At 37.6% G+C, this 13806-nt stretch overlaps 3 protein-coding genes across 5 annotated transcripts; all 3 read right to left on the bottom strand.

Moving 5' to 3' along the window:
* Nucleotides 1–1343: 1343 nt before the first annotated feature.
* Nucleotides 1344–3711, bottom strand: LOC111784062 (Putative adipose-regulatory protein (Seipin)). Its single transcript, XM_023664886.2, has 2 exons — nt 3069–3711; nt 1344–2307 (listed from the first exon to the last, which is right to left on the bottom strand). The coding sequence occupies exons 1-2, from the start codon at nt 3627–3629 to the stop codon at nt 1621–1623; spliced, it is 1248 nt and encodes a 415-aa protein (XP_023520654.2). The 5' UTR covers nt 3630–3711; the 3' UTR covers nt 1344–1620.
* A 1137-nt stretch (nt 3712–4848) lies between these two features.
* Nucleotides 4849–8542, bottom strand: LOC111784064 (putative 4-hydroxy-4-methyl-2-oxoglutarate aldolase 2). 3 transcript variants are annotated; one of them, XM_087123005.1, is made up of 3 exons: nt 8370–8541; nt 8154–8207; nt 4849–5562 (listed from the first exon to the last, which is right to left on the bottom strand). In XM_087123005.1, coding segments are annotated over exons 2-3 (516 nt in total). In that variant the 5' UTR covers nt 8156–8207; nt 8370–8541; the 3' UTR covers nt 4849–5048. The 3 variants fall into 3 exon arrangements, with proteins under 3 accessions (XP_086979131.1, XP_086979132.1, XP_023520656.1); XM_087123006.1 differs by lacking the exon at nt 8154–8207 and having other exon boundaries at nt 4849–5648; nt 8370–8542; XM_023664888.2 differs by lacking the exon at nt 8154–8207 and having other exon boundaries at nt 8370–8538.
* Nucleotides 8543–10341: 1799 nt separating this feature from the next.
* Nucleotides 10342–13285, bottom strand: LOC147792995 (isopentenyl-diphosphate Delta-isomerase I-like). Its single transcript, XM_023664910.2, has 6 exons — nt 12993–13285; nt 11773–11828; nt 11514–11605; nt 11094–11196; nt 10871–11008; nt 10342–10787 (listed from the first exon to the last, which is right to left on the bottom strand). The coding sequence occupies exons 1-6, from the start codon at nt 13055–13057 to the stop codon at nt 10534–10536; spliced, it is 708 nt and encodes a 235-aa protein (XP_023520678.2). The 5' UTR covers nt 13058–13285; the 3' UTR covers nt 10342–10533.
* Between the last annotated feature and the right edge of the window lie 521 nt (nt 13286–13806).

Here is a 13806-nt window from a genome sequence, read left to right on the forward strand (position 1 = left end):
TGTAATTTCTTTTCTTAAAATAGATTCATAAGATCTTCTTCTTCTCTTCTTTTTTCTTCTTTGTTCTTTACGAACTTTATTATATTATAGCTTCCAATTCGTATACACCGATATGTTATTGAATTAAAAAAAAAAAAAAAAACGTTCAATCCCGATCAAAAAGTCAACGAAGAAAAACATTTATGTTTGACCAAAAGATCAGAAATTCAAATGGGTCGGAGTCATCTTTGGTACCATTCATAAGTGTACGTGTAAAATATTAATACCCATATTTGATGTCTTGTCGATATGGGTATAGCTCATCGACTAAGAGTTGTTAGTTTTTTAAATTTGGAGGACTAAAATGGAAATTTTGAAAATGTATTGACTCGGGATGAAATATAATTGAATATTAGAATGTAATAATTTTTTTAAAAAATATATATTTAAGCAATGAGATCCTAGAAATAATGAAGAAAGAGAAATTTTAAAAATAGAAAATAACAAAAAAAAATTAAATTTAACGTTTGAAACAATATTTGGTATCCACACAATAATAATTATAATATAATTATTAAAATTTGAATTTTGTTAGATTAAAGTCCACAAACTTTACAACACAAACCTTAAAATAAACAATATCCAAAACAATAAACTATTTTTTTTCCGAATTTCTTGTCATTGTGTAACTATCTCTTTCTCTCTCTCTCTAAATAAGAACATTTTTCTAACATATTAGTAATATTTTATTAAAAATTTTGTTATATTTTGTTGGGGTCGGGACCTCGCAAAGACTCGTAGTTGACAAAAATCTATATTTAAATGGAGAATGAATGAGGAATTCTGGTCCTCGTTCTTCATATATATGTATAGAGCCGCTATTTTCATTATAATGTAATTAATTTTGTGCGGAAATAAGCGTTTAAACTTCATCTTAAAATACTGTGTTGGATGTGGATTCACTGTTCTACCCACGGTCCACATAGGTGAACATTCTTTGGGAGTTGTTGATGCCGAACACCTGTTAGGGGTATAACGACGGTTGCAGCATTGTAATAAATTTAACGATTGTTTTTCTGCCTAGTAGTGTACGTGTCTGTACCACCATAGAAGATGGATATTTCCCGATGTATGAACACACCATAATACATACAATAATGCATGAAGTCCCAACATTTTCATTCATTATCATGTAAAACAATCTCCTTCCGTTTTAGTTGACTCTCGTATCATTCATATCATTTGTCATATCATGCACATAATATATCCTTCGACGTATCATATCATATCATGCACGTATATATCATAAAACACGTCACAGCATGTTTTGTATCGTCAAACGTATTATACCATAGCATATATCGTATCTTCAACATGTCACATCATAACATTAAGATAACATATCACGGACATTTCACAAGACACGTCGCATCAACTTCTAATCATATTAGTAGTAAGATCATGTAGTAAGGTCACTTATGATCTGACGTGTGATCTGACGTGAAACCCGTCATCTGTATCTTAACAAAATATCTCTCCAATTAAATAGTTAGTAAATACATAGTTAAATGGTTTTTTGAGTTAGAAAGCTTCCAATGGTGTTAACCAATTGTGTCCATTACAAAATTACAAAACCATAAGCTACTCCTCCCAACCTTCTAGAACCGTCGACTCCGAGTCCCCGACATCTTCCTCGAAAATAGAACCAATATACTCTCTACTACAACTTATACTCGACGCAGACGTCGACCCAACATCTTCGTCGTACCCGAACAATGCAGCCTTCCTCTTCCTCCTCATCTCTTGCCATTTCCTCAACAACTCCACCGTTACCTCCGCCATCTCATCGAACGACTTCTCCACTTCCTTGCTCATCGAAGCTTCCCGATCAAAACCGAAACGAGTCAGTGTCACTGCACGAAACACGATCGGCTTCCAAAAGTACACGAAGATCGCTAGAAACGTTAGGTACAAATAGAACGATGACCATAGAAAGCAAGTCCATCGCCATCGATGGACCAACTCTTTCGTCCATGGTAGTTTCGAGTTTATTAGAATATGAGCTTCGTAGAGCTCGGGGAGGGCCGAGGTTCCGACGCGAGGGGTGATAGTAACTTGAATGGCTCCGCTTCGTTGGTAGCTTTGTTCTTTGTGCTTTAGAACAGGGAAGGTTAGCTTTTGAGATTCGGTTGAGAGTCCTAAGAGTAGAGGGAGACTCGAAAGAAAAGTTCGTGTGAACCGAACCGGCGTGCTTCTGAACCGGAGCATGCAGGGTTGGCTTGAACCGGCTATTATGTTCCCATTTGTTGATATTAGCTCTGCACTCAACTAAATGAGTAAAAGTATTTATATCCCCAAATATAATTTTAATTTTAAATAAAACAACTAATAAAATATTTTATTTTCTAAACTTTAAAAGATAAAAAAAAAAAAAAAATCATTAATATCATTTTAACTATTAAAAATAAATAAATTTTCAAAAAAAAAAAAATTATATATAATATATATATATATATATATATATATATATATATTAATGAAAGTCTCTCAACGATCCTAACAATCCTAGGTTTATAATGAAGGAATGATCCTAGGTTTATCCGAAAGATCCTAGGTTTATAATGAAGGAATACTATCTCCCGTGTAGTGATCCTCAAAAGGTCTTACACTGGTTTTATAAAACTATGATCATTACACGGGAGATAGTATTCCTTCATTATAAACCTAAGATCATTCGGAGACAGGTTATTCGGATATATATATTTATTTATTTATTTTTAATAACCCCCAATTTAAAAAGAAAAATTCATAAAAAAAAATTTAAATTAAAAGGGTAAAAAGGGTATTTTTGAACCAGTAATAATGAAAATTTTAGAGTTAAAAAGGTATTTTCCAAAAAAAATGTTAGAAGGGTATTAATGAAAATGTTCAGAATTAAAAGGGTAAAACTGACATTAATTTTTTTTTTTTTTTTTTAGATTTTCTTTTTAATTTAAGAGTATTATTAAAGTATTTTTTTAGGAAAAGAAAAAGAGTCATATTAATGCAGAGAATTAAATTAGGTATAATAAATATTAAAAAAAAATTACCTGAAAAACTCCAACCGCCCGATTGAACTGAGATTCAGGCATCAAAAGAATCACCGATACAGAAAACGTGTGCCCTACCGGAATCCCCAAATTCTTCGTCTTCTTCATCTTCATTCCACCTCTATAATCCACTCCATACAATGCCCTAGGGCGCGCCACAGTGTAATCGAAGTTCAAATTCCCCCTCGTTGCCACCGGTTCTTCGATCCAGAACCTAATCGCCACCGCGCTCACACTCGCCGCTGTCGCCAGAAGCAGGATCATTATCATGCACATGAACGCCGCCGCCACAAGGCCGTAACTCAGTCTCCTCACTGCCAGTCTCACCCGATGCGCCACGGCAGAGGGGGATTTTCGGACGGCGTACTCGACGGTTGATTTCGCCTCTTCTGCGCGGTGGAATGATTCCGAGATTAGGGATAGGAGAGTGGAGATTGGAGCGATGAGGAAGGCGATTGCGTGGTAGATTAAATCCGCTTGGAGGAATACGATTTTGTTGAATAAATCGGAGGGTTTCGAGATTAGGCGGCCGGATTGTTGGAGTTCGTCGTCGGGATCCATGGCGGACCTGTGAGAGAGTCGAGAGAGTCGGGGAAACAGAGAGGAGGAATTTTGAAGAGACGAAATGTGGTGGTTTTCACACGTGTAAGAGATGCATGTGAAGAGTGTATGACGTGGCATTTGCCATTTGCCACCTGGCAAAAGGAGTTCAGTTTCATGCATAAATGCTTATCCTTTGTTTTAATTTTATTCCATGCAAAAAATTTGGATTAAAAAAATTATTTTTCGCACAAATATTGAGTTAAATTACAATGGTTATAATTTTAATTTTGAGTTAAATTACAATTTTGTCCCAGTAATCGAGATATAATGTTAAGAATCATGGACCTTCACGATAGAATGATATTATCCAACAGTTGAATTATGATCATGTTAGCACAGGATTAGAGTTCAAACGAGGCTCTATCACTGAATTAATACACAAATATAATCTTAGTTCTTACTATTAAGTGGTTTCAATGTGGTCTTAATTTATTGAAACTTAAACATCGAGTGGATTGCAAACCACGGAAAGTAATTGCATTTGCATAGTGTCACTGTCGTACTTTTGTTCTCTTCAAAGCTTGTCATGGTATTAAGATCACGACAATGCACGATTCAAAAAGTACGACCGTGACACATAGTTGCAACTCAGAAGACCCTCTTTTAGATGTCAAACAAGTAAATTGCAAATCACATAAAGTGCTTACTTGCATTTGCATAGTGTAACCGTCGTACTTCTGTTCTCTTTAAGCATTGTCATGAACCAATCAAGATCACGATAATGCCCAGCTCAAAAAGTACGACTATGACACATAGTTGCAACCCAGAAGACCTTTTATCTGTCAAACAACGAGTAAATTGCAAACCACATAAAGTGTTTACTTGCATTTGCATAGTGTAACCGTCGTACTTCAGTTCTCCTTAAGCATTGTCATGAACCAATCAAGATCACGACGATGCACAGCTGAAAAAGTACGACTGTGACACATAGCTGCTACCCAGAAAACCTTCTTTTATCTGTCAAACAACGAGTAAATTACAAATCACAGAAAGTGCTTACTTGCCTTTATATAGTGCACAGTCATACTTTTGTTCTCCTTAAGTCTTGTCATGATAGTATCAAGATCACGACGATACACAGTACAAATAGTACAACCGTAACACATAGCTGCAACCGAAAAGCCCTCTTTTAGCAGAAGAATCGCCCACCTGAACTCAGTTCTATAGACAAAACAAAGATTCAAAATGATCAAGTTTACCATTAACATGTTGCATACAACAATAAAGGCCACATAAAGCAGCAGTTCATCATTCAAACCACATAACATAATCTTAATGATAAATATAATAGACATCAACACCATTACTGACAAGCTCTTGCTCATGCTCTTGTCTAACAATATCATCCTGCCATCAAAATCTTTGAACAACACTTCTCTAAACAGACAACTCAGTCCGTGAAACCAGAATCCCATCGGTATCAGCATACAGCCACTCCCCATCCATGATCCTTGTCCCGCCCACAGTTATAGGGACGTGCTTCTCTCCAACCCGCTTCTTGTTGGCTTTCATTGGATGTGAAGCCAGAGCCCTGACCCCAATATCACACCCATTGATTTCATCCACGTCTCGGACACAACCATTCACAACTATGCCAGCCCATCCGTTGTTCTGAGCTTGGACAACAGGATTGCCACCCAATATTGCACACCTCTTGCTACCGCCTCCATCCACCACAAGAACTCTGCCCTTACCCTTCTCCTCCAGGAACTCACGGACCAACACATTGTCTTCAAACACCTTTAGTGTCACTACTGGTCCTGAAAACACTTGGCGTCGCCCATATATCTGGAAGATTGGCTCCAGGGCTCGGAGTTCACCACTCACAATGAGCTGTGGATTAGCATCACAAACTTCTGCAGTGGTAACCAAGGCCATTTGCTCCCAGCACCTTGTGTTTGTAACCAAATATTGAATTCAGTGAACCAGAGATTCTGCTATTTGGTCATTTCTTGAAAGAAAACACAAGTACAAGGACTTTGCTGATAAAAACAATATCAGAAGCAAGTAAAAGCAAAAGGCTTATATGTTCGTGTGCAGTAGAAAGCAGAACATCACAACCAACTTTGAGCCATAGCAGAGCAATATCCTCTTGGAAAAGATAGCACACTTATTGGAAGTCTCCTGATCACAAAGGTCAATGACAAGATCAAGGGTTTATCCATGTCATTCTTGTATTTGTTGTTCGGTTCTTGTAAAATGGAGCTCACGAGTTACCAGAAACGCATTTCAAAGTTCAAATTTTCTATACTATTTCAAAAACTAGAACATTTAAATATGAATAATTGTACCCGTTCAAGCTCACCGCTAGTAGATATTGTCTTCTTTGGACTTTCCCTTTCGGATTTCTCCTTGAGGTTTTAAAACGTATCTAATAGAGAGAGGTTTACACACCCTTATAAGAAATGTTTCATTCTCCTCTTCCATTGACGTGGGATCTCACACTAATCCCACTTATCAACATACTCGGTAAGATAATTCTCTTATTGTGACATTCCTCAACTTATAAGGTTCTACAACCCGGACACAAAGAAGCAGGGTAGCCGTTACAAGGCACTAAGAAGAAGGAACAAAATTATGACTTCCTTAAATAGACCCAAAACTTTTGTGCAAATCATTAAAGATTATTTTGTCTCTTAAGCCATAAATTCTATCAAACAGCACTAAAGCTGTCACAAGCCTAGATTCTTCTGATTCTCCACGGGTGAAGAGCTAGAATCAATGTTTTATATATGATATGAGAAACTTGATCCCTTTCGAGTCTTTCATTCTCCACTTTTGTCCATGTCTGGTCACTTAAAACGCTTTCTTCACTACTACCCTACCATAAGAGCAATAAGCCAGTTATAGACAAACAACCTATAACTTCCGAATCCGAATGCACATAAAAAGACCTATGGGTCGACCAATGCTGCCTACGATCCTGTCTTAGCTTTGTCCCAAGAACTGTGACCTCATAACATAAACTCAACAACATAAGAGTTCTTCACTCTTCTAGACATCAGCAAGGATAAGTTGAAAAAGGTCAGCAGCTTAAGCCATAAAGCTTGCACAGTAGAACAGAAAGGAAGAGATGACCTTGGTCTTCTCCTTGTTATCTATCCTTTCAGGGAAAACCAATTTAACCAACCAAAAACAAGGGGATTTTTCCTTTGAACTTGAATACCATCTGAAGTTTGCATCCAAAGCTTACACTTTGCATTCTCTCATCTCTCAAAACTATTCGTAACAGCCCAATCCCACCGCTCGTAGATATTGTCCACTTTGCCCGTTACGCATCGCCGTCAGCCTCACGGTTTTCAAACGTGTCTACGAAGGAAAGGTTTTCACACTCTTATAAGGAATGTTTTTTCCCCTCCGACCAATGTGGGATCTCACAATCCACCCCCTTGGGGGCCGGTGTCCTTGCTGGCACACTGCCCGGTGTCTTGCTCTGATACCATTTGTAACAGCCCAAGCCCCACCGTTAGTAGATATTGTCCGCTTTGGCCCATTATGTATCTCCGTCACCCTCACGATTTTAAAATGCGCCTATTAGGGAAAGGTTTCCACACCCTTATAAGGAATGCTTCATTCCCCTTTCCAATCGATGTGAGATCTCACAGTTCCACACCCTTATAAGGAATGCTTCATTCCCCTTTCCAATCGATGTGAGATCTCACAGTCCACCCCCTTGGGGGTCAGCGTCCTCGTTGACACACTGCCTGGTGCCTCGCTCTGATACCATTTGTAACAGCTCAAGCCCACCACTAGAAGATATTGTCCGCTTTGGCCCATTACGTATCGTCGTCAGCCTCACGATTTTAAAACGCATCTACTAGGGAAAGGTTTCCACACCCTTATGAGGAATGGTTCGTTCCCCTCTCCAAACGATATGAGATCTCAAACTCTTCCTCCGCTCTCCCTCTATTAGACTCACTTAGTAAAAAAGCATCATTCTTTCTCACAACTCTTCTAATCCTCCCCATATTTCTCTTTGCAAATTCTAGCTTTTCAATACAGAAGGTAAGCAATTACCATAAATATATCAGTTTTGTTCTAGAAAAGAAGAAAAGAAAAAAGACAACAGTTATCAGATGAGATCCCTGCTTCTTGATTATCCATGTACTTTTCTTCTGCTGCCTTAAAGAATGATTACAAAAACAGAGAGCTAAAGGATAAAAAAGCAAGCCAAAAAGCACATAGCCACATACAATGTATTGTGGTGCAGAAATTTCATTCGGGAAAAAGTAACATCAAATCCAAATCAGACAAGTGGCAAGGTACATAGGAATGCGAAGAAATTGATAAACAGAAAAAGATCAACAATAGTCATTAAATCAACACAGAAATGATTGATCCCATTGCGTACAAATCCCATTAATCCTCAATCTCCACGATCCAACGTTTAGAGTAAATAAACAAACAAAACAACATTAACAATGGAATTCACAGATCTAAACAAAAACCCATCTGAAATCCGAGAAAACGAACATAACCAACATGATCAAACCCAATTAATCAGCGTCAGAAACACAAACTTCACTCATTTCTAACCTGAACAACAACAAAAATGAAAAAAATAAATAAAAGAAACATTGATTTTGGGCGAAAATGAGCATGAAACAAGTGAGAAGAACGGAAATCTGAATCGCGCAAATCAAAATCAATTTGAAACAGGAAAAAAGCGAAATGAAAAGGAAAGAAGGAATGAAATACCTTAGGAAGATGGGGCGGAAAGGGAGTGTTGAAGGTGTAGAGGAAGGAAGAAGGAGATGGGGGGATTGAAGAACAAGTGAGAAAAGCAGAGGAAAAGATGGAAGACGATTGAGTGAAAAGGGAAGAAATTCTGAGGAATCAGTTTGTTATGTGAAACCCAATTATGGCACTCACCTTCTCCTAAATATAACTAAATCTTCCCTCTTTTTTTTTTTTTTTTTTTTTTTTTTTTAGTTTAAAAGTTTAAATAAGAGGAAAATTCATCTAAAAAAAAGTTCAATAGATGGAATAAAAGAGAAATTACCAACCATTTTTTAGAATATTATATCATCCATCCAATCAAAAAATACAAAAAATGTAGAATATTGAGAAGAAAATTAGTGTACAAGATGAGTATCGATGCTATGTTCATTGATAGACACCATGTCGATGAGTATCAATATTACTTTTAGGCACCATGTCGATGAGTATCAATATTACTTTTAGGCATCATGTTGATGAGTATCAATATTACTTTTATTCTTACGCAATATGTCAAACTTATTAATGTAAGAATGACGGGTCGATTCGAGCATAGTTTAGTAGATAAGATATCAATTATCATCTCAAAAGTTTAAGATAGGATTAGAAAAAATGATTTTGTTTTCCATTTGAGATAGGTGGGCCTCATAAAGTATTAATTATTTAAAATCAAATATATGTAATGAAGTAAGGTATAAAGAATATTTTTAGTACTAATTCACTACTTTAATACCAAGTCATCGTGCTAAGCTCTATTATTACCTATAAGAAATGACCATAGCTCTCATGGCTTTGCTTTGAGCTTTCTCTTTCGGGTTTTCCCTTAAAGTTCTAAAACGTGTCTACTAAGAAGCCACGCCCTTATAAAAAAAAGTATCATTCTTCTCTCAGCGGGATCTCACAATCCACCCCCCCTTTAAGGCCTGATGTCCTCACTGCCACTCGTTTCCCTCTCCAATTGATGTGGGATCTCATAATCTTCTCCCCTTTGGGGTTTAGTGTCCTCGCTGACACTCATTTTTCTCCATCAATGTAGGATCTCATAATCTACCCCCTTCAAGGCTCAACGACCTCACTCGCACATCGCTTGGTGTCTGGCTCTGATACCATTATAACGATGTGATGATGTTATATGATGATATGATGATAATGCATGATAGTATGATGATGTAAGATGCATGATAATGTGCGTGTACTAAATGTCATGATGCATTATGACAACATATTTTCTAAGACACAACCTTATTTGATGTTAATGATGATGAACGTATGAAAGCCAACGCATGCAAGTTACTTATTGTAATGCATAAATGATGTATAAGGCTATGTCATCAGAATAATTTAAAGATGAAAATTATAAGGACCTCATGCATTTTATTTGTTCATATGCACCAAGTTACTCCTCCATTTATGATGATGAGTACGGACGCACACACTATGATGATGATGATCATCATCATGTCTCGCATGACACTTACAGGTTTCTAACCTCTAGACGTTCGACTAGAGACAACTAGCCCAACTATGATGGATTCAGGGAGAGGGTGCGAACCGCATGGGAATTCACGCTCGCATGTGTGGATCGTGTGTAGGGTACTACACATTCAATTTTGTTTCGTCTGGAATGGAGGCCAACCCTGTAATGATTTTAACGATAGGTCCATCATAGGTTGCATGTGTTTGCATTCCCTAATTTCAATAGTGGAGTCACTTACTGAGTATTTCTTAAAAAACTCAAGCCACGTGTTACTCCTGTTTTAGGTAAAGGCAAGACAACTTTGTGCAGCTGATGACAACATCGCAAGTAAAAACCATAACACATGCATAGGATAGTAGTATTTCATTTCTTAGACTTTAGATTAGTACGGGATGTTTTTACTTTTAATGTTTTATTTAGTATTTTCTTATGTTGTTTTAAAGACGTTTTCGAACATGTAAGTCCATGAGAGTGTTTTATGACGAAGTTTTAACTGTTTATTTATAGATAATAGAATATGCTATAAACCGTAAGATCTTTCGGTTAGTAGAGATCTGACGTCATTACATATTTTATTCACCGACATTCTTCTCTCACATATCTTATTCTCAAATAGTATAACATAACCTGAAACCAAACAGTCGCATAGAGGATGAGGTTCAGATCTCAGGTCAACTTGTGAATTGTTTTCATGTCAGCAACTTTCTTGAGAGTCCCCTTCTCCACATGATCCCACCATTTGAACAGAAAATTGTCCACAACAAGCCTGAACCAAGGAGACAGCTTCAAGCCCTCTTCTCCACCATCTACTTTCCTCACAAGCTCCTTCAACTCCTCCTTGTTTACGTACTTCACATCCGCCACTTCGTTCGGGTTCGGGTTCACATTAACATCTCGAACGATGAAGAGGAGATAGTCCACTGCACGTTACACTTATTAGAAACAAATGTGATACCAATTCAGCTCAAGTTGTAAACAGATGAGTTATAGTCAGGGAAAGTACATTCATGCTCCCCCCATTTGACATCTGAGGGTGCCTTGTATAGCATTCGACCAACCGGAATGATCTGGTCGACCGGGATATCTTCAGCAGGGATACCGAGTTCGTGCAACAGCTTCCGTTGGGCAGCCTTCCTTGCACCTGGTTGTTTTCATGTAAAGGAAGATCCATATTATGGAGGTTCAAAAAGAGTAAGGAGCAGATCTAACGTTTGTTATAGACATACCAAGGGCATCCTCCTCAATTAGATCAGATTCTTTATACAATGGATGGCTGCAGCACGAGTCCGTCCACGCAAGCGGAAACGTCACCTTTTTAGCAGATCGTTGCTTCATAGATAACATAGAATTAACCATGTTAATGACAACCATACCATAGATGCCATGAAAACAATAGTTCATTTCTGTCAAAAACATCATCAAAAGAAATGCATATTGATTATCACAAACTTTAACTCTTTCCATAGAAGTTAAGGAGAGATCTTCGTGAAAAGAGACTAATGGCCAAAAGATACAAACTCCAAAGCTTAAAAGGAAATCCAAGCAAGTGGTCGTTCAAGACGATCGCTGAAAAGAACTCGAAGAGTATATATAGATCAAACAGCAACCATTTCAGAGACCATCCGAATCAAACCTAAATAACATACCTGAATAAGCAGTTCATATTTGGAGTTGAATAGAAAGACGCTGAAAGCGCGATGCAGCCAGTTCTTAGATTCGATATTTTCCATCAAGTGACCTGCAGGTTAGATGAGAGCATTGGGCATTATCAATCTACCTAGAGCTCAAAGAGGACAATATTATACCATTGTAGAGGTTCGTGGTTCCTAACAAACCATAGCAACGGTTAGCTTTGTCATAAGAACTTGCTTCAAAGAAATCAATACAGGAAAAGATTTGACTTACAGTTATACTTGGATTCATGACCCACGACACGATCGTTCTCATCCACTAAAATGCATCTGTCCAGCAACATAGGAGGTTGAAAAATATATTAACGAGTTCGATTCATCAGAGACTAAGTTTTGTATTTAGTGGTGATTCAACCAAGACAAAGATCTCAAACTTGAATTCCTGCAACATTTCTTACTTGCAGAACAGTGGGTACGGTGGGATCAAAGTCTTGGTCATGCCCATTATTCAAACTCAAACATTGTATCATACAAATTAACCAGAAGGGTTCCTTGTTCAGCCAAGGATCCAAGAAATTTTAAGCATCAAATCACCAAGAACCTCAAATGAAATGCAATTAGACTGGTTTCAAACACTTGATCGACAACTTCTCATTCCCTTTCATGGAAAAAAGAGACTCCTATTTAATTCTTTCCCCCATTCAAATACTACTTCCTGTTAAGGATTATTAGGAGGGAGAGTCGTGGTTTCTAACATAGTTCCTCAAATGCCGAACAAAGAAGTTGTGAGCCTCGAAGGTGTAGTAAAAAAATGGCTCAAGTGTCGAACAAAGGGTGTACTTTGTTCGAGGGCTCCAAAGAAAAAAGTCGAGCCTCAATTAAGGGGAGGTTGTTCGAGGGTTGTATAGGTCTCAGGAGAGGCTCAATGGTGTACTTTGTTCTAGGAGAGAGTCTCACATGAACTAATTAAGAGGATAATCAAGAGTTTATAAGTAAGGAATACATCTTCATTCGTGAGAGCTTATACTCAAAGTGGACAATATCATACCATTATGGAGAGTCGTGGTTTCTAATACTTTCACCAACAAGTAGAGCACATGCTAAGCAGACAAACGAGCGGAAAAGGGGACGAACAAGCAGAGCACATGCTCCGATCTCACTCTTTTCCCCCAGATCAACATAGTCACTTCAAAGAATCAAATTCAAAAGCAACAAAAGCACATAAAAACCGTAGAAAATGAAAAGAAGAACGTGAAAATCAACATCAGAAAGAGACAGAGGCAGAAATAGAAGACTATTACAACTAACATAAAGCACAAATTGACGAGAATGGCTCCAAAAAGTTCAACTGAATGTAGAATGTAGGGTTTCATCTCCACAAAAACCTCAAACATCAAATCAATAAACAAAAAAGCATAAAAACCGTAAAAACAAGAAGCTAAACGATATCCGAAACCCTACATCAGAAACCAGAAAGGGTAAGGGAATACGCACTGATCATCGAACATGCGGCGCTTCTGGACTTCGTCCATGCCAGCATCGAGAAGAGCGTCTTCCATGGAATTGCAGGGAGAGACGGGAGAGAGAATCTAAGCGGAAAGATTGAGAGAACGAACAAGAGCGAGATACGAAAGAGAAGGAGAGGTGAAGCAGTATATAACAAGAGATGGTGATGAAGAAGAGTCCGAGACATCGTTGTAGAGCTGAAATGAATTGCCCGCCATTGTTGTGCTCAGTAGAAAACACTCTCGGCGCGTGTTTTGCACGACTGTATGTGGGAGAGTGGCTATTAAATTTGTGTTTTAACCTGAGTGGAACCGAACCAACTCGACTAAATCAAATTAGCAATTAGATCGTAAAGTTTTGGTTCCTTCTCCAACAAAAACTCGTGATAGCTTTAACCATGCAAAAATCTCTTAAATCAATGGTAAGTAGATCTGCAAGGGACAACTCGAGTTTTTTATCCTATGAACCCGAAACCGAACCGAGTTTCAAGGTTCAGAAAAAGCAACCCAACTCAACCCCTATAATTCGGGTTGGGCTGGTCCGGGTTGTTAGGTTGGATGTACACCCCATATTATGGATGAATAAGTTAAGAAAAACCGTAAAGAAATTAGTTTGCGACAAGCTAGGTTACATTTTGTTGTTGTCGATCCGAAAATGATTTCAGCTACCGATATTAATTATTATTATTTAGATATCATACAATTTTTATAAATATTTTGTAATATATTTATAAATCATGAAACTAATTTCGTTACCAATTAATATTAAATTGAATATAAACTAATAATTTATTGATGATTAT

This window comes from Cucurbita pepo, chromosome 4 (genome assembly GCF_057944985.1).
Source record: "Cucurbita pepo subsp. pepo isolate OVF chromosome 4, ASM5794498v1, whole genome shotgun sequence".
Lineage (NCBI taxonomy): Eukaryota > Viridiplantae > Streptophyta > Magnoliopsida > Cucurbitales > Cucurbitaceae > Cucurbita > Cucurbita pepo.